Here is a 19,693-nt window from a genome sequence, read left to right as displayed (position 1 = left end):
TTAAAGTTAATTATTAAGCTACAAGGGTTGTTCAAGGTTGACCGGGACTTTTATTTCTGCAGAGGAAATAGGTAGCAGAAGAAACACCAAACTATGTCAGTTTTTCAAAGTATTCTCCGTGCGCGCCAAAGCACCGTTGCCATCGTTCTGGCAGCTCCCGAATTCCTTTGGCGTAGAAAGAACTTGGTTCTTGTCGTAGCCACTGGAGGACATCGCTCCGCAGTGCTTCGTCTGTCGTGAATTTCTTCCCTTCCAGATGGTCTTTAAGGGGTGCAAACAAATGATAATCACTGGGGGCTAAATCCGGACTGTAAGGGGGGGATGGGGCAGAACTTCCCAGCGCATGTCGGCTAGAGTTGTTGTTGTCACATTGGCCGTGTGAGGGCGGGCATTGTCATGGAGAAGAATGACATTTCCAGACAACATCCCAGGTCTTTTCTTGCGAATGGACTTTCGTACAGCACCACTAAACAATGTGGAGTAATATTGGGCATTAATCGTGCTCCCTTTGTCCAGAAAATCCACATGGATAACGCCCTTCATGTCCCAGAAGATACTTGCCATGATTTTACCAGCGGATGGCTGCGTTTTGCTCTTCTTGGGGGTCGGGGGAACCTTTATGCCGCCACTCCATGCTGCGTCTTTTGGTCTCTGGGGTTGAATTGTGCAACCATGTTTCATCACACGTGATGATGGATTGCAACAATTCATCACCTTCTGCTCGAAACCGATTCAGAAGCTGTTCACAGACCGTCCTGGGTGTCCACTTCTGATCGAATGTCAGCTGGCGGGGAACCCACCTTGCACAGATTTTGCGGAAGCGTAAGTGGTCGTGAATGATTGTCTCAACACTCCCGACACTGATATTCACCTCGGCAGCAATATCCCGCACTGTTACTCGCCGGTTCTCAAGAATCATTTGCTCAACATGTGTGATATTCACTGGTGTGACTGCAGTCGGGCGAATGTGTCCATGCGCTTCATTTGTCACCAGCTCCCGTCCTTCGCGAAACTGCTCACACCATTCGTACACTCTTGTCCGCGACATCGTTTGTTCACCATACTGTGCTTGCAATCGTCTGAAAATCTCAGCTGGTTTCACTTTCTCCTTCACGAGAAATTTGATTACACACCGCTGCTCCACAGCCACAGACACACTGCTTACCGCCATGTTCGCTGCAACTGCTGCACATGTGCGAAATACATCATGCCGGGCGATAGTTACTCGCGAAGGAATACATTATGTCACCCGCACGTTTCATCATGATCCGGCTATTCATAGATTTTTTACGTACAAAAATCCCGGTCAACCTTGAACGACCCTTGTAGATACAATCTGTAAAAAATATAATGAATAAATATTTATATACTCCCATGTATTCTCGGTGGACAAACAAATTCAACTTAAAGTCCAATAGAAATTTTGACTTTTCATAACACAAAAATAATATTCAGCCTGTCCTGTTCCCATTCATGGTTTTTCTACACCATCGAAAGTTTGATATTCCCAAGATAACCAGTAAAACAATACTTCCATAAGTGTAATGGTTTTCTCCCCCCTCTTACAACCACCCAGTGCACAGACCTCTCTTTTCCTCGGTCGGTGGGGCAGAAGCAGTTTCAAGTCCTCACATCTGGCTGGACATGGGAACTGTTCTTTGTGCCTTAATAAGAGGATTTTTAATTGGAATACTGTGGTTCATTTGATACACTAAGACAATTTTTTTTTTATTGCGTTCAGTCTATGTACACATTTGGGGGAACATGCAGCATCTAATCAGTATTCCAACTCTGTCTGTACTTGATGTAGCATCTCTCTGCAATGCAATGACATTGATTCTTCTGGTCTTTAAATCACTGACAGTATTCACATGAGATTTATCCACTTGGCCTTTGATGTAACGCCACCAAAAGGGGTTACTTAAAAGGACAGGCAATTTAACGGTCTCTAACAATCCGGCATCGAATATGTACGGGGTTGGAACAACAATTAGATGTTATATGTGCACCACTGAAAGAGCACCTGTGAAAGTAGACTGAACCTTTACGTAAACCCTGTATATTTTCTTTGTGCAGCAAGCCATTACAAAAGTCATTTCAAATTGAAACATTTCACAGCTCATTTCAAATAAAATTCATCCCAAAGGGACCCAACAAAACAAGGTGATTATGAAATGCTGAAATGAAATTATGAAACTCGTTCAACACAGGCTAGTAACTTTCCTATCACAAGAGTTACAAATGGAGATGTGGTCTTTGATCTCCAGGCTGTTTAGAATACCATAGGCGTGAATGCAGGATAAATTCTCTTTGTATGTAAATGATATTCAACATAGAGCAATAAAAAACTGAAACAAAAGGAGCTGAATATCAAAGCAGTCAAAAAAATGGATGGCACCTATCAGCAAGTAATTGAAATTACCCCAGGCAAACAAATATGCAAAATATGAAACCAAAGTGTTGTCATAAAATTACACACAGAACAGGAAAAAATCAAGTACAGAAACAGAGAAGTCGGCTGAAACTGTGGGAAAAAAAATTCTGTTCTGCAGAACATGTTTAAGGCAACTGATGAGAATACACAATGGCACAACATTCAGAATCAAAAGTTCCAAGTAAACTGCAAGAGAAAACCTAACAAAGGAAACAAGTCAAGTATTCTATTCACAAAAATATACTAAATAATGGCAATCATAATAACAATCCGACAAATACTGCTCAAAACAAAATACTACTAAAACAGAACATGATATTGCAAGGTGATCTAAAAATGCACAAAACTAGAAATTCTTAGAAATTGTGTTTTGAAATATATTCAACGATTTTTAAAAATACTATGAATGCATACTTTTCATGTGATTATCTATGATCAAGAGGGGTCCTAGCAGAATAACCGTCTGTGCATGGAATAAAATACAGTTATATCACATGTATTATTATTATTATTATTAATAATAATAATAATACTACCGCAAACATACACCAGCCAGTAAGACTGGAGAAGTAAACAAAATAAAAAATAGCAACAAACAATCCATATATAATAGGAATAGCCTGCAATGCAATTTTTGCTGATAGGAATAAAATACCTTTGTAAAATATAGTGATTCAGTATTCAACTAATCCAACATTACTATCATGCATCAATTTAGTCAAAATTCTTGCAGTTTCTAAAGCACTTCTAAGTACAAAATATATGTGTAAATACAAAAATTGACAACTATGGAAACTCTGGATGTTGAACATCCAAAGCACTTGATCACAGATTCATGAATTAGTAGAAAATTTTGAACATTATTACTGTGGTGTGTCATCATTTGAAACTTGAGATCACGTTTCTAACTTCTTATATTAATCAGGATGCCCACTTTGGGATAATTGCGATACTTTGATTGTTACACCTGTCCTTTCTTCCACATTTAAGTAAATTTAAACACATTTTTTGCACGGCTGAGCCTTTAACACATTGAGACAATGCAGACACCACTGCTGATTCCCACAGATACAAATACTTGAAAATTGTAACTACTCAAAGTAGTTCAGAATATTTATAAATGTCAATACATACATTTTCCTTTGCAGCTATACTAATGTCCAAAATTAAAGCAACAAACTGAAACTCTTTCCCGTGTGTCCATTTGACCACATAATACGATCAGGTGATACCAGTGGCGGCTGGCAGCTAGTATGATGGGTAGTGCCAGCGTGATCAAGAAATCGAAAAATTTTCGCTAGCATATGTCATAGAAATCTAATGAAAGAGGTAATTTTAATGGAACTTTGTTTACTAAAATTGCAGACAAAAATTCAGAGTTCCTAAGATTGGTTTATTTTACTTTGCATTTGTACTACTTTTGGCTAATCGCGAAGATAAGGATGAGTGAACACTCACAAAGAACACTCATGCCCAGGCCGAGATCCGAACCCGCAATCCCTGGCATCGTAGCATGCTGTGCGGAGATCAGCCAGAGTTTCTAGGAAATAAATGCGACTATTAAAATTTCGATGCCTGTCACCTTTACCATTTTTTTGATATTTTTAAATAGAATTGATGTTTAAATCTGGCGTGGGACAGTCAAGTTGTTTAACTTTTAATTTAATAATGTATAGTACCTAGGAAAACGGTGTATTATTAATGCTCTAATCTGACTCATCTTTACTAACTACTCTTCCTTTCACACACCATCTGACACTTGCACTTCACTAAAAAGAAAAACACTAAACAATTAGAGACACCGAGTCGATCACGGTATTACCGCCTTGCTTTGCTTATAATTTGCAACCCCAGCACGGCAGCACGGTACATCAACAATCGGTGTTACTAACTACTGGAATATGATTATCTGCTAAATGAACTGTAGATCTACAATTTTTAGAATTCAATGCAAGAAATTGAATTATATCTCCAAGTGAAATTCTTATACTGATAGATTTTCTGTGTGATTCTTTACAAATATTAATGTAAAAAATCCCCTGGTGATGCGAATTCCCTTTGATATGTAGGCAATTCTTTTGTACAGTAAATGTCTTCAATGTTGTCAACGTCAGTTGCAACACGTGAGTGTCTGTGTGCGTGAGAGCAAGGGATATATCTTTTCTTAAGGAAGAAATCGATAACAAAAAAGTCTGGATGGCTCTTTAGATGCATCTATCTAAATGGTTATATAAATTTGGGGAAGATATTACGTTCGTTCTTGCCAAGTATGCAGGAAAGTATCTTTCTCGCGAATTACTTCTCCAACGAGTATTACAAATCGGTCAGGATTAGTCACTTCTCTGTGAAGTTTGCAACTTTGTCAACACAATGCGATAGCTCTCGCGTCGTGCCACGACGTGAGCTGGCACGGGTGGTTGTCTTATGGCTGCCACCCCACCTCCTCACTCGTTAACTGCGAAGACTCTTTCATGCCTCTGCACACCGGCCAGACTATGCTGGCCCAGAGCAAGTGAGAGAACAGCTGGGGATGCGGCGAAGGAATTGAGGCGGCCGTAAGCTGGAACGCTTACGAGATTCGAATCTCCTCGTTCGTAAATGTATTAATTTAACTATATTTTGGCAAAGCAAGTGCTTTTTCTTTTTCTGAGGGTAGAGCCATGGCACGGCGGCTCTCTCCTTAGAGCCGCCGCTAGGTGATAGTAATAGTTATGATGTCATAGACAACTGGTTTAAGATAGAAAATAAATTAACCTTACTGTGGCAGGATTTATCAACAAAAAAATCACCATAGCAACAGGTTAAACTTGGCAAATTTATATAAAAAATAAAATCACGAGGAAAGGATTTCTGTTTGTTGCTTTAATTTTGGACACTAGTGTATATCATAACAACCTACTAGTTGTCCTATCAAATATTCATAATTGGGCAGCAGATAATCACATGATCCCAAAATCTATTTTCCCCCACATTGTTGTTGCCAGAATAATGAGAATTATGCAAAAATTATAGACTCCACAAAAGTGTCATGGAATTTGTGCAAACTCTGTAAGGCATTTCACAAAAGTATCTTCCAATATTGGTGACTAAATTCCAGTCAATACTTTCTGATACATCGATAAGAGTTTTTTTATATAGCTTTAGTCAACATGGTGTTGTTTTACTGGCCACATAAATGCATATATTTACCATATCTTTTGATATTTTTATAAGTTTTTCTTCTTCTTATTTTTTTTATCATCTTAGAAATATGTTATGATTAAATGAAGACCTAAAAGGAATTGTACTTTGCGAAGAAGGCACGTAAAGGGCATGGAGGTGTCCCACACATTCTCAATAATATTCATTGTGGAGATGGTGTGATCAGCACCATGCTCTGACAATCCAGGTCTACTGCATATTGGTCACATGCCCTACAAACTGGACCCCCATGGCTCATTACAAACCATAAACTTTCAACCTCATTTATCCCTGGATTCAAGGGTTTTAACAAAGAAAAAGAATCACTTACCTTAATGTGATACGAGTTAAGCTTGTGGCGAGGAAGTGAGTTGAAAGAGCTGAAGTCTAGTCGCCTTGAAAATATTCCATTTCCTCCTGACCCATGCCTATGGAGAATTAAAAATGTTTGAAACATTTAATATCACACTTGCATGCATCCAAAACAATAGGTATGATTATGACCACTATGATATTAATTAATTTAGCTTGAATTTTACTCTGGTAAATTGTAGGCTTTCAGTACAGAAGTTCATTTTGGGTAAAATAATCACTATATATGTAAATTCTAACATACCTAAAATTGCCTATTTCAGCTGGCAAGTGCCTAAAATGCAGAAAAATTGTGACATAGAATAATATAATGAGATGAAAATTGTGTTATTTTGTCCTCCTCTTTAGGTTTTCCCACAAGTGGATTAGAAGAATGAGGAACAGTTACCACATCCAGGCAGATGTGAGGACCCAAAACTGCTACTCCCCCACCCACCTTTTCCTGAGGCAAGCTGGGGAAAGAGAGGTCTGTACGCTGGATGGTTGAGGAGAGGAGTGCTCTTGGGAATAGCAAACCTATGATGGTGCAGAAAAAAACATCAGCAGGAACAGAACAGGTTGCAGTTTTGTTTATGTTAGGAAAAGTCAAAACTTCAATTTGATTACCCGTAATTTGAAGTTGTTTGTCCATAAGGAATACATGGGAGTCTATAAATTATTATTATTATTCATCATATTTTACACATTGTATCTAGCTTAATAATCAACTTAAAAGACTGTTTCCACTTGCAACATTGGGAGAAATTCATACTCTTATGCTTTTTTAGTAGCAGTGCGATGATATTGAAATAAATGCATACTCTTCACCTTAACAGGGTATGGGAATATGAAAAATTTAGGTAAGTGGATAACTTTACATAACTGTAGAGACTGATAATTGAAATATGCCCTAACAACTTCTTTCAAATTCGAGATTATTTCTGAATATAAACATATTTTTCTTAAAAGAATGAAAAAAAAGTGTGTTCATTGGAGTAGATTGGAGCAAATAGACATAGGTATACAGAATAGGTGTAGTGTGTGTGTGTGTGTGTGTGTGTGTGTACACACACACTCTCTCTCTCGCCGGACCCTGTGGCTAAGTGGTTACAACATCGCGCTGCGATGCCAAGGGTCCCGGGTCCATTCATCAATTTCATCACTCATCCCCATATTCGCAAATTAGCCAAGAGGCACAAAACGCAAAGTAAAATAAACTAAACCAACCAATCAATCAATCTCTCTCTCTCTCTCTCTAAAAATAGTCTATTCTAGTATTGCAGAAGGACATAGAAGTTGAACCTTTCTTTTTTCTGTGCTGAAAACCCAAAAATAATATGTAAAATGCCATTTGATTCTGTAATGCAAAATTTATTCAATCTTCTGTCTATATTATGTTTATTACAGTTGGAAGTAATACATTGTGAAGGAGAGAATTTTAATTTTAAACTTTTCACTGTTCATAAAATTAGAAGCTAATGTTTATAATCATAGGTGTGCACATCTTTTGTCCTCAAAACATAAAAAAATGTAGAAACTGCCATTAAAGTAATGAAAATAATATCCATGTTAAAAAAGTAAGGAATTTTGTTCCATTTGAGATGGCATGTGCTCTCAATATCTCCCTTCACCCCTCTCTCCCCAAAACAATGATACTGTTTACTATAATAAGCAGTAATCGCGTACTAAAGAAAATGATTTTCACTTATAAATTGCACAGAACTCCTCCACAAATCGGCCCACACTTATCCCTCTCAACTTAGCCTCGATTGCTAATGCAAACCTTTCAACTCACAAGACTTATTTGTTTGATTTGCTTTCTTTTATTTCCGCTTTTGTGGCACTTTTTGGCAAATTCGCGAAGATGGAGATAAGTGATGATATGATGAAATTGATGAATGGACACTCACAAACATCCATGCCCAGGCTGGGATTCAAACCCAAGAATAAGACTTGTTTATTTACATTTAGAGATAAAAAAATTACAATAGCAATCAAACATGCACACACAAGAAAAATAAATGCACACCCATTCATGGAGGAGCTCTGTGCAATTTATAAAGTGGTAATAATAGTGGTTTAATAATGGTGAATAGTAACTATGAGAAGTTGTTTTCATCGAGTAAGGTTGACAAAGATTGTATTGACTTAACATAGTCCAGATAACATAGGCTAACAACATCCAGATAGCCAATTGAAACTCCAGTTAAAATACCCCCAAATAAATTAGTCTGCTCACGACTATGTTTATTATGCTTTTTAGTGCTTATTGCAGTATTTTTTGCCTGCCTATTTGGGCAGTTTTAGTGCCTAGAAATGGTAAGAGTATTTACTTGCAGCAATTTCAAATGAAGGAACTACTGTTATGTGGGAAATGTATAGGCTAATAAAAATACTGTTTTTCTGCACACATTTGGGCCATGAAATTAATCAGACTGCCCTGTTCCCACATCTGTGACTACACTCCTCCTCAAAACTGGTTTTGTGTGAAGTTTTACAAAAATGTATGCCCCACAGCCGCTGGGCCAACTGCAATTTTTACATGGGAAAGATTGGGTTTACGTTGGTTGGCAAATTGAAGTTGGTCTTAGTTGGGCCAATAGTTTGCCCAACCACGGAAAAATGAGTCAAAATCAGTTTCAAAAACTACTTTCAAGAGTATGCTGTAAATTCTAGAGTGTAATGCTTGAATAAGACGGAACTGAATTTCCAGTAGGAATGCTCTATTTGACGCTGGACTGACTACCCATTTCTAGTTTTCACCTGACACGATACTTGTTACACTGTACTTGTCGATAGTATTTTGTTCCCATAATGGTGGCCGCGTGAGATGTAAACAACGTATAACTTCACACTTTTAAAATACGATAACTATCCAACCGAGAGGAATGTTGCTTCGTATTAAATGGTTTTAGGTAGAAAAGAATGGCGCTGATAAAATACATACTTTACAACGTTTACTGTACACGTATGGAAGAAAATTTTAGGTTTTTCAATTGTAAACACCGTGAACTCACCATAGACGGTGTAACTCGACGTGCCTTTCGTGCTGTATGTATTATACAGAGTGGCTCAATAAGTCACTTAACACCCCCAGTACAAGGTCACTGCAGCATGGAACGTGAAAATGGCGATGACCAATCGTTGCCTGGCCAAGGGGGAACCACATTGACATCACCCGCATGGTCGGCAGCCATCTTGAAATCAACTTCAGAAATTTAAATGGGAAGGGGGCCGTGCGACATATCAAAACGGGCTAGAATTTCACCAGGAAAACAACGGTGACATTTATTTTCACCTAACTTTACATTTGAGGGCGATTCCCGCATGGGAGAGTGACACATCCTTTCCTTTTTGCTTAAATGTTTATTGTTCAAATTATCGTTAGTATGTGATTATGTGGTATTTATTGTTTAGACCAGGGCGCGAAATTTCCGGTCGCCAGGTCGCCATTGGCGACCAAAAGTTTTGGGCTGGCGACTAAAATTTCGTTGTTTTAAATGTGTGTCAAACACGTCTCAAGACTTCACCTCTTGAGAGAAACGGCAGAAGTTGTAGAAGAAATTCTAAAACTGAGTGATATCCACACTATTAGGTGGTTAGCCAGCAAAGAACGTGCAAAAAGAGCTCTCTTGCAATCATGCAAAGCTGTTGTGACCCATCTTGAACAGGTGGCCCATAGAAAAGACAATGATGGCGCTAAAGCTAAGGATTTGCTGAAAAGTTTGAAGCAATTTAAATTGGTTAAGCTTCTGTACTTCCTTTTGGATTTCTACGGGAAATTGAACCCTTTAAGCGTGGCACTACAAAATAAGAATCTTTTGATTTCATCTCTGAAAATAAGAATTGAACACTGTATTTCAGTTTTGGCTGACCTGGAATCTAATGTTGGACCAAGCGAACAAGATTTCTTGGACCATGTATCCATTTCAGGGAAGATCAGGGATGTGCAAGAGTTTCAGACTGTTAGAGGAAACTTAATTAACAATGTGAAGGTGTACATCACAGACACATTGCCGTCTATGTCAACAGATGCGATTGCATCTCTGCATGTTTTCGACACCTTGGGTTGGCCTCCCAAAGAAAATATTCTTCAGTTTGGGATAGAAGAAATAAAGATCTACATATACTTTAACCCGATCCTTTATAATGAGAAAATGGATGTTCTGTCAGCTGAGTGGACAGAATACAAACTTTTGTTTCCTTCTCCAGCTTTGAATCAGACACTGGAGAAGATCCACAGTGCCGATCCACAGTGCAGAGTGTTCAGCAAGATTCCCCAACTTGCTCCAGATTTTGACATTTTGTGCTGTTCTACCAATGAGCACAGCCTCATGTGAGGGAGGTTTCAGCTGTCACAACAGACTCAAGACTACTTACAGGAACTCTCTGAAGACTGAGACACTGGATGATTTGCTCAGAGTTTTCGTAAATGGACCCCCCCCCCCCCCAATCCTCCCTGTCAGAGGATGCAGACCCAGCAGCTGCAGAACGACAGCGCTACACAAACATTAATATTTAATAATTACTCATATTTTTATTATTTATCAATATAAAATAGTGGCGACCAAAGATTTTAGTCCGGCGACTGATTTCAAACTTGAAATTTCATGCCCTGGTTTAGACCAATCACTGAAAATGTCCGGATATTGACTTACTGGTATGTACATATCATGTAGTATTGGTTGACATGGGAATTAAGATTGTGTTTTGTCTTTACATAAAAGTTTAAAAGAGTGATGATGTGAATTGATCGTGTCAAGAGTAGCACATTTCCTTTTTCACTGATCTGAACGAAAATGCCACTAACACGTGAGGAACGGATTGCCATCATATTGATGTCAGGGGAGAGAAGTACGTGTGACATTGCCGCAGACTTCAATAACCACAATCCTGCAAGACAACCGGTGTCACATGTGGCTGTCAGCCAGTTTCGGGCTAAGTTTCAAGATACTGGATCTGTGGACGACAAGCCGTGACAAGGACGTCCGAAAACAGCCACGGATGAAGGGTACTGTTGTAGCAGTGTTGGCATCATTTCAAAGTCCCCAACCCGTAGCACACGGAGACTGGCGCTGGAAAGCAGTGTGAGCAGGGGTTCAATTCAAAGGATTGTATGTGACCACCACTGGCATCCGTATAAGATACAGCTGCAGCAGCATCTTAGTGAGGCGTTTGCAGTTTTGTGAGAGGGCTATAGCACAACTGCCACGTGACCCTGCCATTGGTACCAAAATTCTGTTCAGTGATGAGGCTAATTTTTATGTGTCAGGGGAGGTGAATAAGCAAACTCTGCGGTCACCCGAAAATCCACATTGGACAGATCCCAGAAAGCTGACGGGAAGCAGGAAGCTAATGGTGTGGTGTGGTACTTGGGGTTCCCGACTTGTTGGTCCATTTTTCATTGAGGGCAACTTAAATGCAGAGGTCTACTTGCTTCTGCTACGGGAGCAAATCTTACCATCCTTACTGTCCGAGGATGGGAGCTAGCCTGAATGGTTCCAGCAAAGATGAGGCTCCACTGCACTATGGGATGATAATCTGTCAGTACCTGGATCAACATTTCCCTCACCACTGGATTGGTCGCCGTGGGGCTGTGGAATGGCCTGCATGCTCACCTGACCTGACACCATTGGACTTTTACCTCTGGGGACACCTGAAAGCCATGGCGTATGCTACGGAAATCAGGGATCTGGCCCATTTGCGCACATGCATTGTGGATGCCTGTACTGCAATAACTCCTGAGGTTCTTCAGAATGTGGTAAGGTCATGGGAGAGCCGATTACACGTGTGTGTTGCGCAAGAGGGACGTCACATTGAGCATGTGTTATAACTTTGTGGTATTGTTAACTCTGCAACAATTAAAGTTAGGTGAAAACAAATGTCACAGTTGTTTTCCTGGTGAAATTCTAGCCCATTTTGATATGTCGCACGACCCCCTTCCCATTTAAATTTCTGAAGTTGATTTCAAGATGGCGGACATCAAGATAGCTGCCGACCATGCGGGTGACGTCGATGTGGTTCACCCTTGGCCAGGCAATGATTGGTCATCGCCATTTTCACGTTCCATGCCGTGGTGGCCTTGTACTGGGGTGTTAAGTGACTTATTAAGCCACCCTGTACATTGTAATTGGAACAGCTAACCGAAATGATCCATGAAAGGCTTTTGTGTAAAACTGTAAATTACTATCTGTTACAAGATTTTTGGAAGCATTTACCTAGCACTTATGCTTCCGTCTAAAGCCGGCTTAAAGGTGGACATGGACGAGCAATTTGAAGAATGTTGTAGGAGAATTACTGCTTTGTGCTTTTATTAAAAAAGGGAAAGTATAAACTAGAGATTAGCTCGCAAAAAAAAATATGGTAATCAATGCACAAATACCTAAATATTAAAGAACTGAACACTAATGGACTGCACGTCATCTCTTTACTTTTTTTTATCGAGAAACGGAGGAACTATAACATAAACAGCCAGCACTCAGAAACCACAGACAAAATGGCCAAACTTTGCTCTCATAGGCTGTTCCACAGAATCCAGTCGAGGAAAGCTAGTAGCAATTAGAACATGTCCAATTCCTCCAAACTAGTCAAGCAGTCAGCCAGGTGGCCATGATTTCTACCTAGAAAGTCAGTTCAGCGCCAACTAGGGCATTCCTACTAGAAATCCAGTTGCGTGTGATAGGTGCTTAACATAAGTGCATGTAACAGTTCGAATATATAGCAGTCACAGCACATACTGGAAATATATACAGAGCATTCCCTGACATTCGCAATGAGACTCAGCGGCAAGAGGCCCGGCAAGCAGCGCTTGTCTTTCCCGGTGAACGGTGTCCGCGAGAGTCGGCTATTAAAATTACAGTTTTCATATTGTGTACTAACCTTGACTACAGAAGGTGTTGAAAATTATGTACCTCTGCTGCAAGTTCGTCTACTGTAATTCTCCCGATTTCTCGTACAATACTCTCTCTTTTAACTCACGGATGGTGTGCGGATTGTCTTTGTATACTTTATTTTTTAGATTTTTACACTTTTTCCCTTTGACGTTATTATTTTACCATATAAGAATTTTAGTGGCTCTAAATGCTGTGGTTTTGGAAACAACCGTTTCTTGTGAGAGGCGGTGGATAGATTTCCGAGGAGACTGTTCTTACCTTTGTCCTATCTCATAAGAGTTTTTTCTCAGTAAGTACACGTGGGTTTTTCTTTCCTCTTTTATTCAGAACTGACCCTCTTACTCTAAAGTTTTTTACGAGGTTTAATATAGTGGTCATATATGGAACGGGAACACTAGGAAATTTCGTTGCAAAACGTCGTCGCATTTCTCCACAATTCTTCTTTCCGAAGTAACACTTGACAAGATAAATCCTTTGTTGTAATGTAAACTTTTGTGGTGCCATATTAAGCCACAATTTTCAACACATGGACACGACACAACACAACTTCCGAGGGAGGATTATACTGGTGTCAGCCTGCAACGTCAACAGAAAGGGAAAGAGGAAAAAAAAAACAGACTGTAACGTGCGACTGTCATGGACCCGTTCACCGGGATAGACAAGCGCTGAAGCCGGGCCGCTTGCCGCCAAGTCCCGTAGCAAATGTCAGGGAATGCTCTGTATATATTTTTAATGAAAGTGGAAGCTATTCTTAACTTGTAGTCACTCACCAGTCCTTTGTCAGCTGCCATGGATGAAAAGTGTGTTGGGAATTGCTTATTGTTTGTCTGTTTAGCTGTAGCAGAACAAGAACATTCTTACAGGTATTCTTGTGAAGGTGGTTAACAATGTTATGTGCGGACTAAATTCCATGAAAGGTGGAAAACTAAGTAAACTCTAGAAGGTTTTTTGTGCTACCACTTGAAGGTACCTTGAAAACAATGATACCATATAAATGAGAAAGTGCTGTGTATTTTTTTTTTTTACAAAAATAATTTGCACTAGAGTTTATATTTGGCCTCACAATAAATTACATATATATCAGAACACAAACCTATCTATAATTTAGTTTCCAGTAAAAACATGCATTGGCCCAATGGAAAAACCATGCGTTGGGCCAATGTTGGAACCAGGGCCAAAATAACCATTGTACAGTATGTTCTTACGTTGGCCAACCATTTTCAGTATGGCTGAGCCAACCACTTTTGGTTACTTGGGTTTGCATTAATAATATAGCATACAAAAATAACATCAATAACTGAAAGAAAAATCAGGATAACAATAGTATATTTTCCTTTGAAGGGAAAGTTGATCATTGGACCAGACAACATTGCATGGGGAACAATGTCATAATTTGGCCACAGAATGATATTCTTGGTCCTCACTCGCTTTCCCTTGCTCATAGGTGGCACCAGTGCACATCTCCCTAGCTACCTAATTTCATGGCCACTTGTACACTATAAAGTAGGGATGGGATCAATTGCTTGTTTAAGTCCACTTCATGCACATTTAGGTTAATCAGGAGTGGGCCTACAATTTACAGTGGGATCCGGATCACTGTGCAATGCTCCTAAACTGGATACTGAACTTGGGATCATTTGATTACAAGACAACACCGTTACTACTATGCCATCAGTGAGGCCACCTTTTGAAGTAAAAATGAATGTATTTCTTCCACATATCTTTTAAGAAAAGGATTTTGTTTAACACTCCAGTGGTCACATGAATCACAATAGTGATGGATCATGGATCATAAAAGTGATCCGTGTGACAAATGATGAGAGTTTTTTCCCCACAGCCACTGCAGTGTTAAGTGGATAGAAGTCGTGAACAGCAGAGCATTCAGACATGTTTTAACAGGATGTGAGTATTTCTATTTGGTACAATGCTTTCAGTATTACAGAGTATTTTATGGTCAAGGTGTCCGTGGAGCAACAGCTGGCGAGTTGGTAAGTGCAGCATTTAGACCCACTTCACTATTCAGGTAACTGGCGTTAACAAGTGTTTTAGATTGTTTTGTTTTAGTTTACATATTACTGGGGCTTTTCTGCACTCATAATGGCACACTATCCGTACAATTTGATTGATTGAGTTTGTACTCGAAGTTCACTTTATATACAGTAACACTAATTGGGACTGGACATACAGTTTAAAGCAGGATCCGAACCACTATGTGCCTCCACCGGGTATCGAACCCAGGAACCCTTGATTACAAGGTGACGATGCTACCATTGCACCATTGGGGAGGCCCCCTACAATTTGAAACAAAGAATTTTTATGTACGACTCTGTATGACTCTTACGTCATTACGAATTCTTGTAAGGAAGTTAGAATACATTTTGCAGCAGAATTCCCAATGTTCCTGTTTCACACAGAGACAGTGTTCGGATACTTGTGTACAAATTTAGGTAATCAGGGTCTGTTCTTGATAAGAAGGGAACGGGTAAAACAGCATGTGCTTAATGTGGAGAAACTAGACAACGTTTTTTTACAGGTGCTTCTCAGAGTACACTTTATGCTGCAAATATATAGTTTTTTTTAGTTCCTCCATCAGAGATATAAGGGCTGAAATTTAAAAAAAAAAAAATCTAGCATTTTCAAAGAGCTTTAACTAGAAGTGGAAACCAGTAGCAGAGCAAAAATATTTTCTGTTAAAATTTTGGATGCATATGATTTATCTAAAAAAAACATATAGTTCTTATATTATATTACTTCGGTTAGGTTAGGTTAAACTTTGACCTTTGTTCAAAATTGAATATCAATTTTGGCTTTAAATTTCAGCAATTATCATTAGAGATGGTGCAAAAATGCACAGAACATAAAATAATGCTTGAAATGTACTGAAAACAATGTTGTTTACCACAGCTATGTATCATTTTCCTTAGCTGAGCTATCATAATTATCGCATTTGTCTGCAAAGGCCAAAAATAGCAGAAGTCTTGAAACAAAAAAAAGAAAAAAAAGGCCAGCATTTTAAAACAAAGTCAAGTTTTAGAAAAATAATGCCTGCTTTGAACTACACCTGCATGTGTGTTAAAACAACAAAATTATTGACAATTTTAAAAGTCGTAAAGCAACCAGTGATGGAACATTCGGACGACGTTTCGCGAAGCTACGCTTCGCTTCTTCAGCAACTTTTATACTCACTCACGTAAGTTTTTTAACATTTTTATATTTTTATATATATTTAGTGAGTAAACGCACAGTTTTCCATAATGGTCAAAAATATAGTTGTATGCCAGTGGAAAATTGGTTCATACACCCTATACTGAAACCTGTGATATTTTTACTATGAAAAATATTGCCTTTCTGAATTTTTAATATTATGTTTTATTTGTATTGATTATGCTATATAACAGATTTCATTGCGGTAAAACCTGGGACTCCCTATCAAATAATTACCCAAAGTGGAGTGCTTTTTCATCACAACATATTACTACATACACATTACAACATATACCTAAATCATCAAAATACTCCACAAAGTTTCCGAGATATGACATGTTTTGTGTCACATGGTGTGTTTCTTCGTCCACCCAATTTCTGAAAATCTGAAAATTTTCAAAAATTCGTAACTTTCAAAATATTTTCTGGACAAGTTTAATATTACATATTTGTCATATTGGACCAAGTACAGAGCATTCCCTGACATTCGCTATGAGACTCGGCGCCAAGCAGCCCTGCGTCAGCTCTTGTCTTTCCCAGTGAACGGGTTCATGGCAGTGTGTTTTCCATATGCGGGAAACAATTTTATGTTGTGTAAAAAATCTAAATCTGTCATCAAAAATAAATTCAATATAATTCTTGAGGGGTGCATTGGGTTTAGTGCCCCCAAGTAAATTGCGGAAATACCAAGGGAATCAAATGTAATAATCCTAACTCACTCAAAACATATAAGTAGTGATATTGTACGCACATAGTACAGGTGCCGATGACAACCTGCAACTATTTGAAACGTTAATTGGCTATCATTGTGATAGTAATTTATTCACACACATCCACCCACCCTTTATATTTATTTTTTTTAAAAAAATATCGACAATGGCCCAATATGGTCATTTTGTCTCAAAATTTACCCTTAACCCCCTCCCCCTAAAAATGATCTTAAGACCTCCTAGATGGAGTTCTCCATATTCTCAATTATTATATTACACTATTATCTCTTATATGGAAGAAGGTTTGCATTTGAATTACACATTTTGCAAATGAAACTTCATTTGATATTGCCATAAAGTTAATTTGAATTCAAACATGCAACATTTAGATAAATGGTGACTTCATCTTATTGCCCCAAAGTTTAAATCTGTTTTACACTCAGGAACAACTACAGTACAAAGTGAGATTTGTAACACTTTGTAATGTGCCTCCAGTAGGAATAAGGGTTTCATCAGAGGGGGGGGGGGTGCAAGTTTGTATTTAGGGAGGGGATATGAGTATAAATTTAGAAAAAATCACCATAAATTGGGCTTTTGTGAAAATTTTAGGGGGTGTTGATAAATCAGTGGTAGGAATCGAGCTTCTCCATTACAATGTGACAGGATTACTACTCCGCCATCAGGGAGGCCCTTTTCTCAATGCATTTAACTGTGTTTACAAAAAGTATTATTTCCAAAACTGAGTTTGATGGAATGCATGCTTGATACACCCAACAACATGTACATCTGTGACAGCAGACCTGGCGGTCATGTTCTGCACATGTGTAGTTTAAAACCTAGTGAAAATTGCTCAAGAGCTATCACCAAATGGTAAGCCTTGGAATTCAAAATTGTCAATATAAGCCAAAACTTGCATGCATTCCAAATTAGATCCAAGTATATTATGTATAAGGTGCAGTTTTATTGTAATCGCTGGTATTGTTTGAGTTCTTGCTACCTACAGTATGTCTATCTGTATTTTTACACTCTAGTTCATAATTTCCAGCAAAGGATACCATTGCCAGTAATTTTAGGAAATTTATGAAACACTTGTAGAACTAAAAATGCATGCAGTTTCCCTTAATAACATATTATAAATCAAGTCAGGGCATCCTTTAACATTTATGGGAAGTGAAGAACCATAACATGTCTTAACTCCTACATACCCTCAAATCATTTGCACAATCAATACTTAGCATACAATTTTAAGTGTAAGGGAGAAAATCAGTATGTTGCAAAGTGTATATAATTTATCTCTCCATATTCTGAATGTATTCTATGTCATGTTTACTTGCAGTAAATTCACATATACTCCAATACACCAAATGTACACACATAACTTACGCTACACAAAATAAACAAAACAGCATGCTCTTATATATGCAGAGGAAACATGATAATATGCAGCCTTCACTGCTAAAACCGCTTACCTCGATCTGTCAGAGAAAAATTCGAACTTGGACTTCTTTTTATTTGTAGCACTGCCAGAATGTGTGGGAGACGCAGTTGGTTCACTGGATGCAGAAACTGGAGGGGACCCTGAACCTGTGGAAGACAAGCTGCCGGTTCTTATTCTTGAATCGACAGCGATTGCCTGTGCTTCACTCTTATTGTGTCCCTGGTTTTGAACATTGGGGTGATGGTATGCTGGCGCAGAAACAGCCAGAAAGGGTCGTGTGTTTTGTTTATGTTTACGTTTCTTCTTCTTCGTGTCCTGCTCCTCACGATGCACGCTTTTGGGGGGAATCCAGTCAAGATCTTTCTTTAAATGGCCACGCCCACATTTACAGCTACAGGCTTTAAAAGCAAGATCATAACCTTTCTTAGTCCATAAATTCTGATGTCTTTGTTTTTCTGACCAACTCCTGGCCCTGCCACAGCTTTTAAGGTACTGTAGCACATTTTGCTCCCACGCATCAAAACATTCCTTATGCATGTATTGGCCGATGGTGCAGTGGTCATTATTGCAGATAACCTTAACCGTTTCTTTGAGATTTTCTAAACTAATAGGAGCATCGTTCCTTAGGCACTCCATAGGTACACAACAACGAGTAATATTCGCGTCATGATTCTCAATGGTTTCAGGATCGATATTCAAGCCCTGAACTTCCCCTCCTCCTCCATGACCATGGCCATGGCCATGGTGGTTGCGTCTTTGTGGCATTCTGTCACGACCTTCACCGATAAGTCACCCTATTTTCACGAACTGTCACAAATTACCGCACAATACTTCCACAATATCACACACAAGCAGTTCGCGTTGTATCTGGTACAAAACCAAGTAGCGACTTAGTTATGCGCACCACAACACTATCACTTCCCTTCACTCTTATTCCTTTACCTCTGATTCTGAAGCCGAATTCACCTACAACCCGCCACCCCTTACGACGCTGTTTTGGTCTTGCAGGGGGCGGGGCAACGAGCATCAGGCGTTGGTCCTGATTGACATGCCAGTTCGGTTCGCGATTGGTGGACGGAGCACAACAAACCAAGTCACGTGAATAGCTGCGTGTTTGGCCTAGAATATGTTTTCTTTCTTTTCCTGAGCCTTTGCCGAGTACACGAGAGCAAGCACGCGAGTGAAAGCAAAAGTGTTCTCTTGAATTTGACCTTTGGGCGAGGATACGCTACATCTGACTGATGCGTAATGGCGCCTAGTAAAATTTGGGTACAGAATTTCTAAGAAGTAAAGTCTCTCGTTTGAATACGAATGCGAAAATTCGTGATTTACAAGATTTGTCCGTAACCTTGACTGTCCTTGTCCATAACATAGGGGGAAGAGAATGTTTACATCTGTGACGTCACATTAAAGCGTGTAGTGGAGCTATTTTTATGTAAGAACCTTATGCGAGATAAGACTTGAAAGCTTGCATAATGTTGAA

The 19,693-nt window shown here is 39.0% G+C and overlaps 1 protein-coding gene across 1 annotated transcript in view; it reads right to left on the bottom strand.

Annotated features, from left to right (window-relative positions):
- Positions 1–19,213, bottom strand: part of heca (hdc homolog, cell cycle regulator) — a 64,312-nt gene extending 45,099 nt beyond the window's left edge. The window contains exons 1-2 of the mRNA XM_083124088.1: positions 18,242–19,213; positions 5,946–6,042 (exon numbers count right to left, since the gene is read on the bottom strand). Of these exons, the coding sequence (XP_082980214.1) occupies positions 5,946–6,042; positions 18,242–18,975 (831 nt within the window). The 5' untranslated portion in view covers positions 18,976–19,213. The remainder of the gene's footprint in view (positions 1–5,945; positions 6,043–18,241) is intronic.
- Positions 19,214–19,693: the final 480 nt, after the last annotated feature.

Source organism: Lepisma saccharinum, chromosome 6 (genome assembly GCF_977018435.1).
Source record: "Lepisma saccharinum chromosome 6, izLepSacc3.1, whole genome shotgun sequence".
NCBI lineage: Eukaryota > Metazoa > Arthropoda > Insecta > Zygentoma > Lepismatidae > Lepisma > Lepisma saccharinum.
This window is presented reverse-complemented; position numbering and strand designations above follow the sequence as displayed.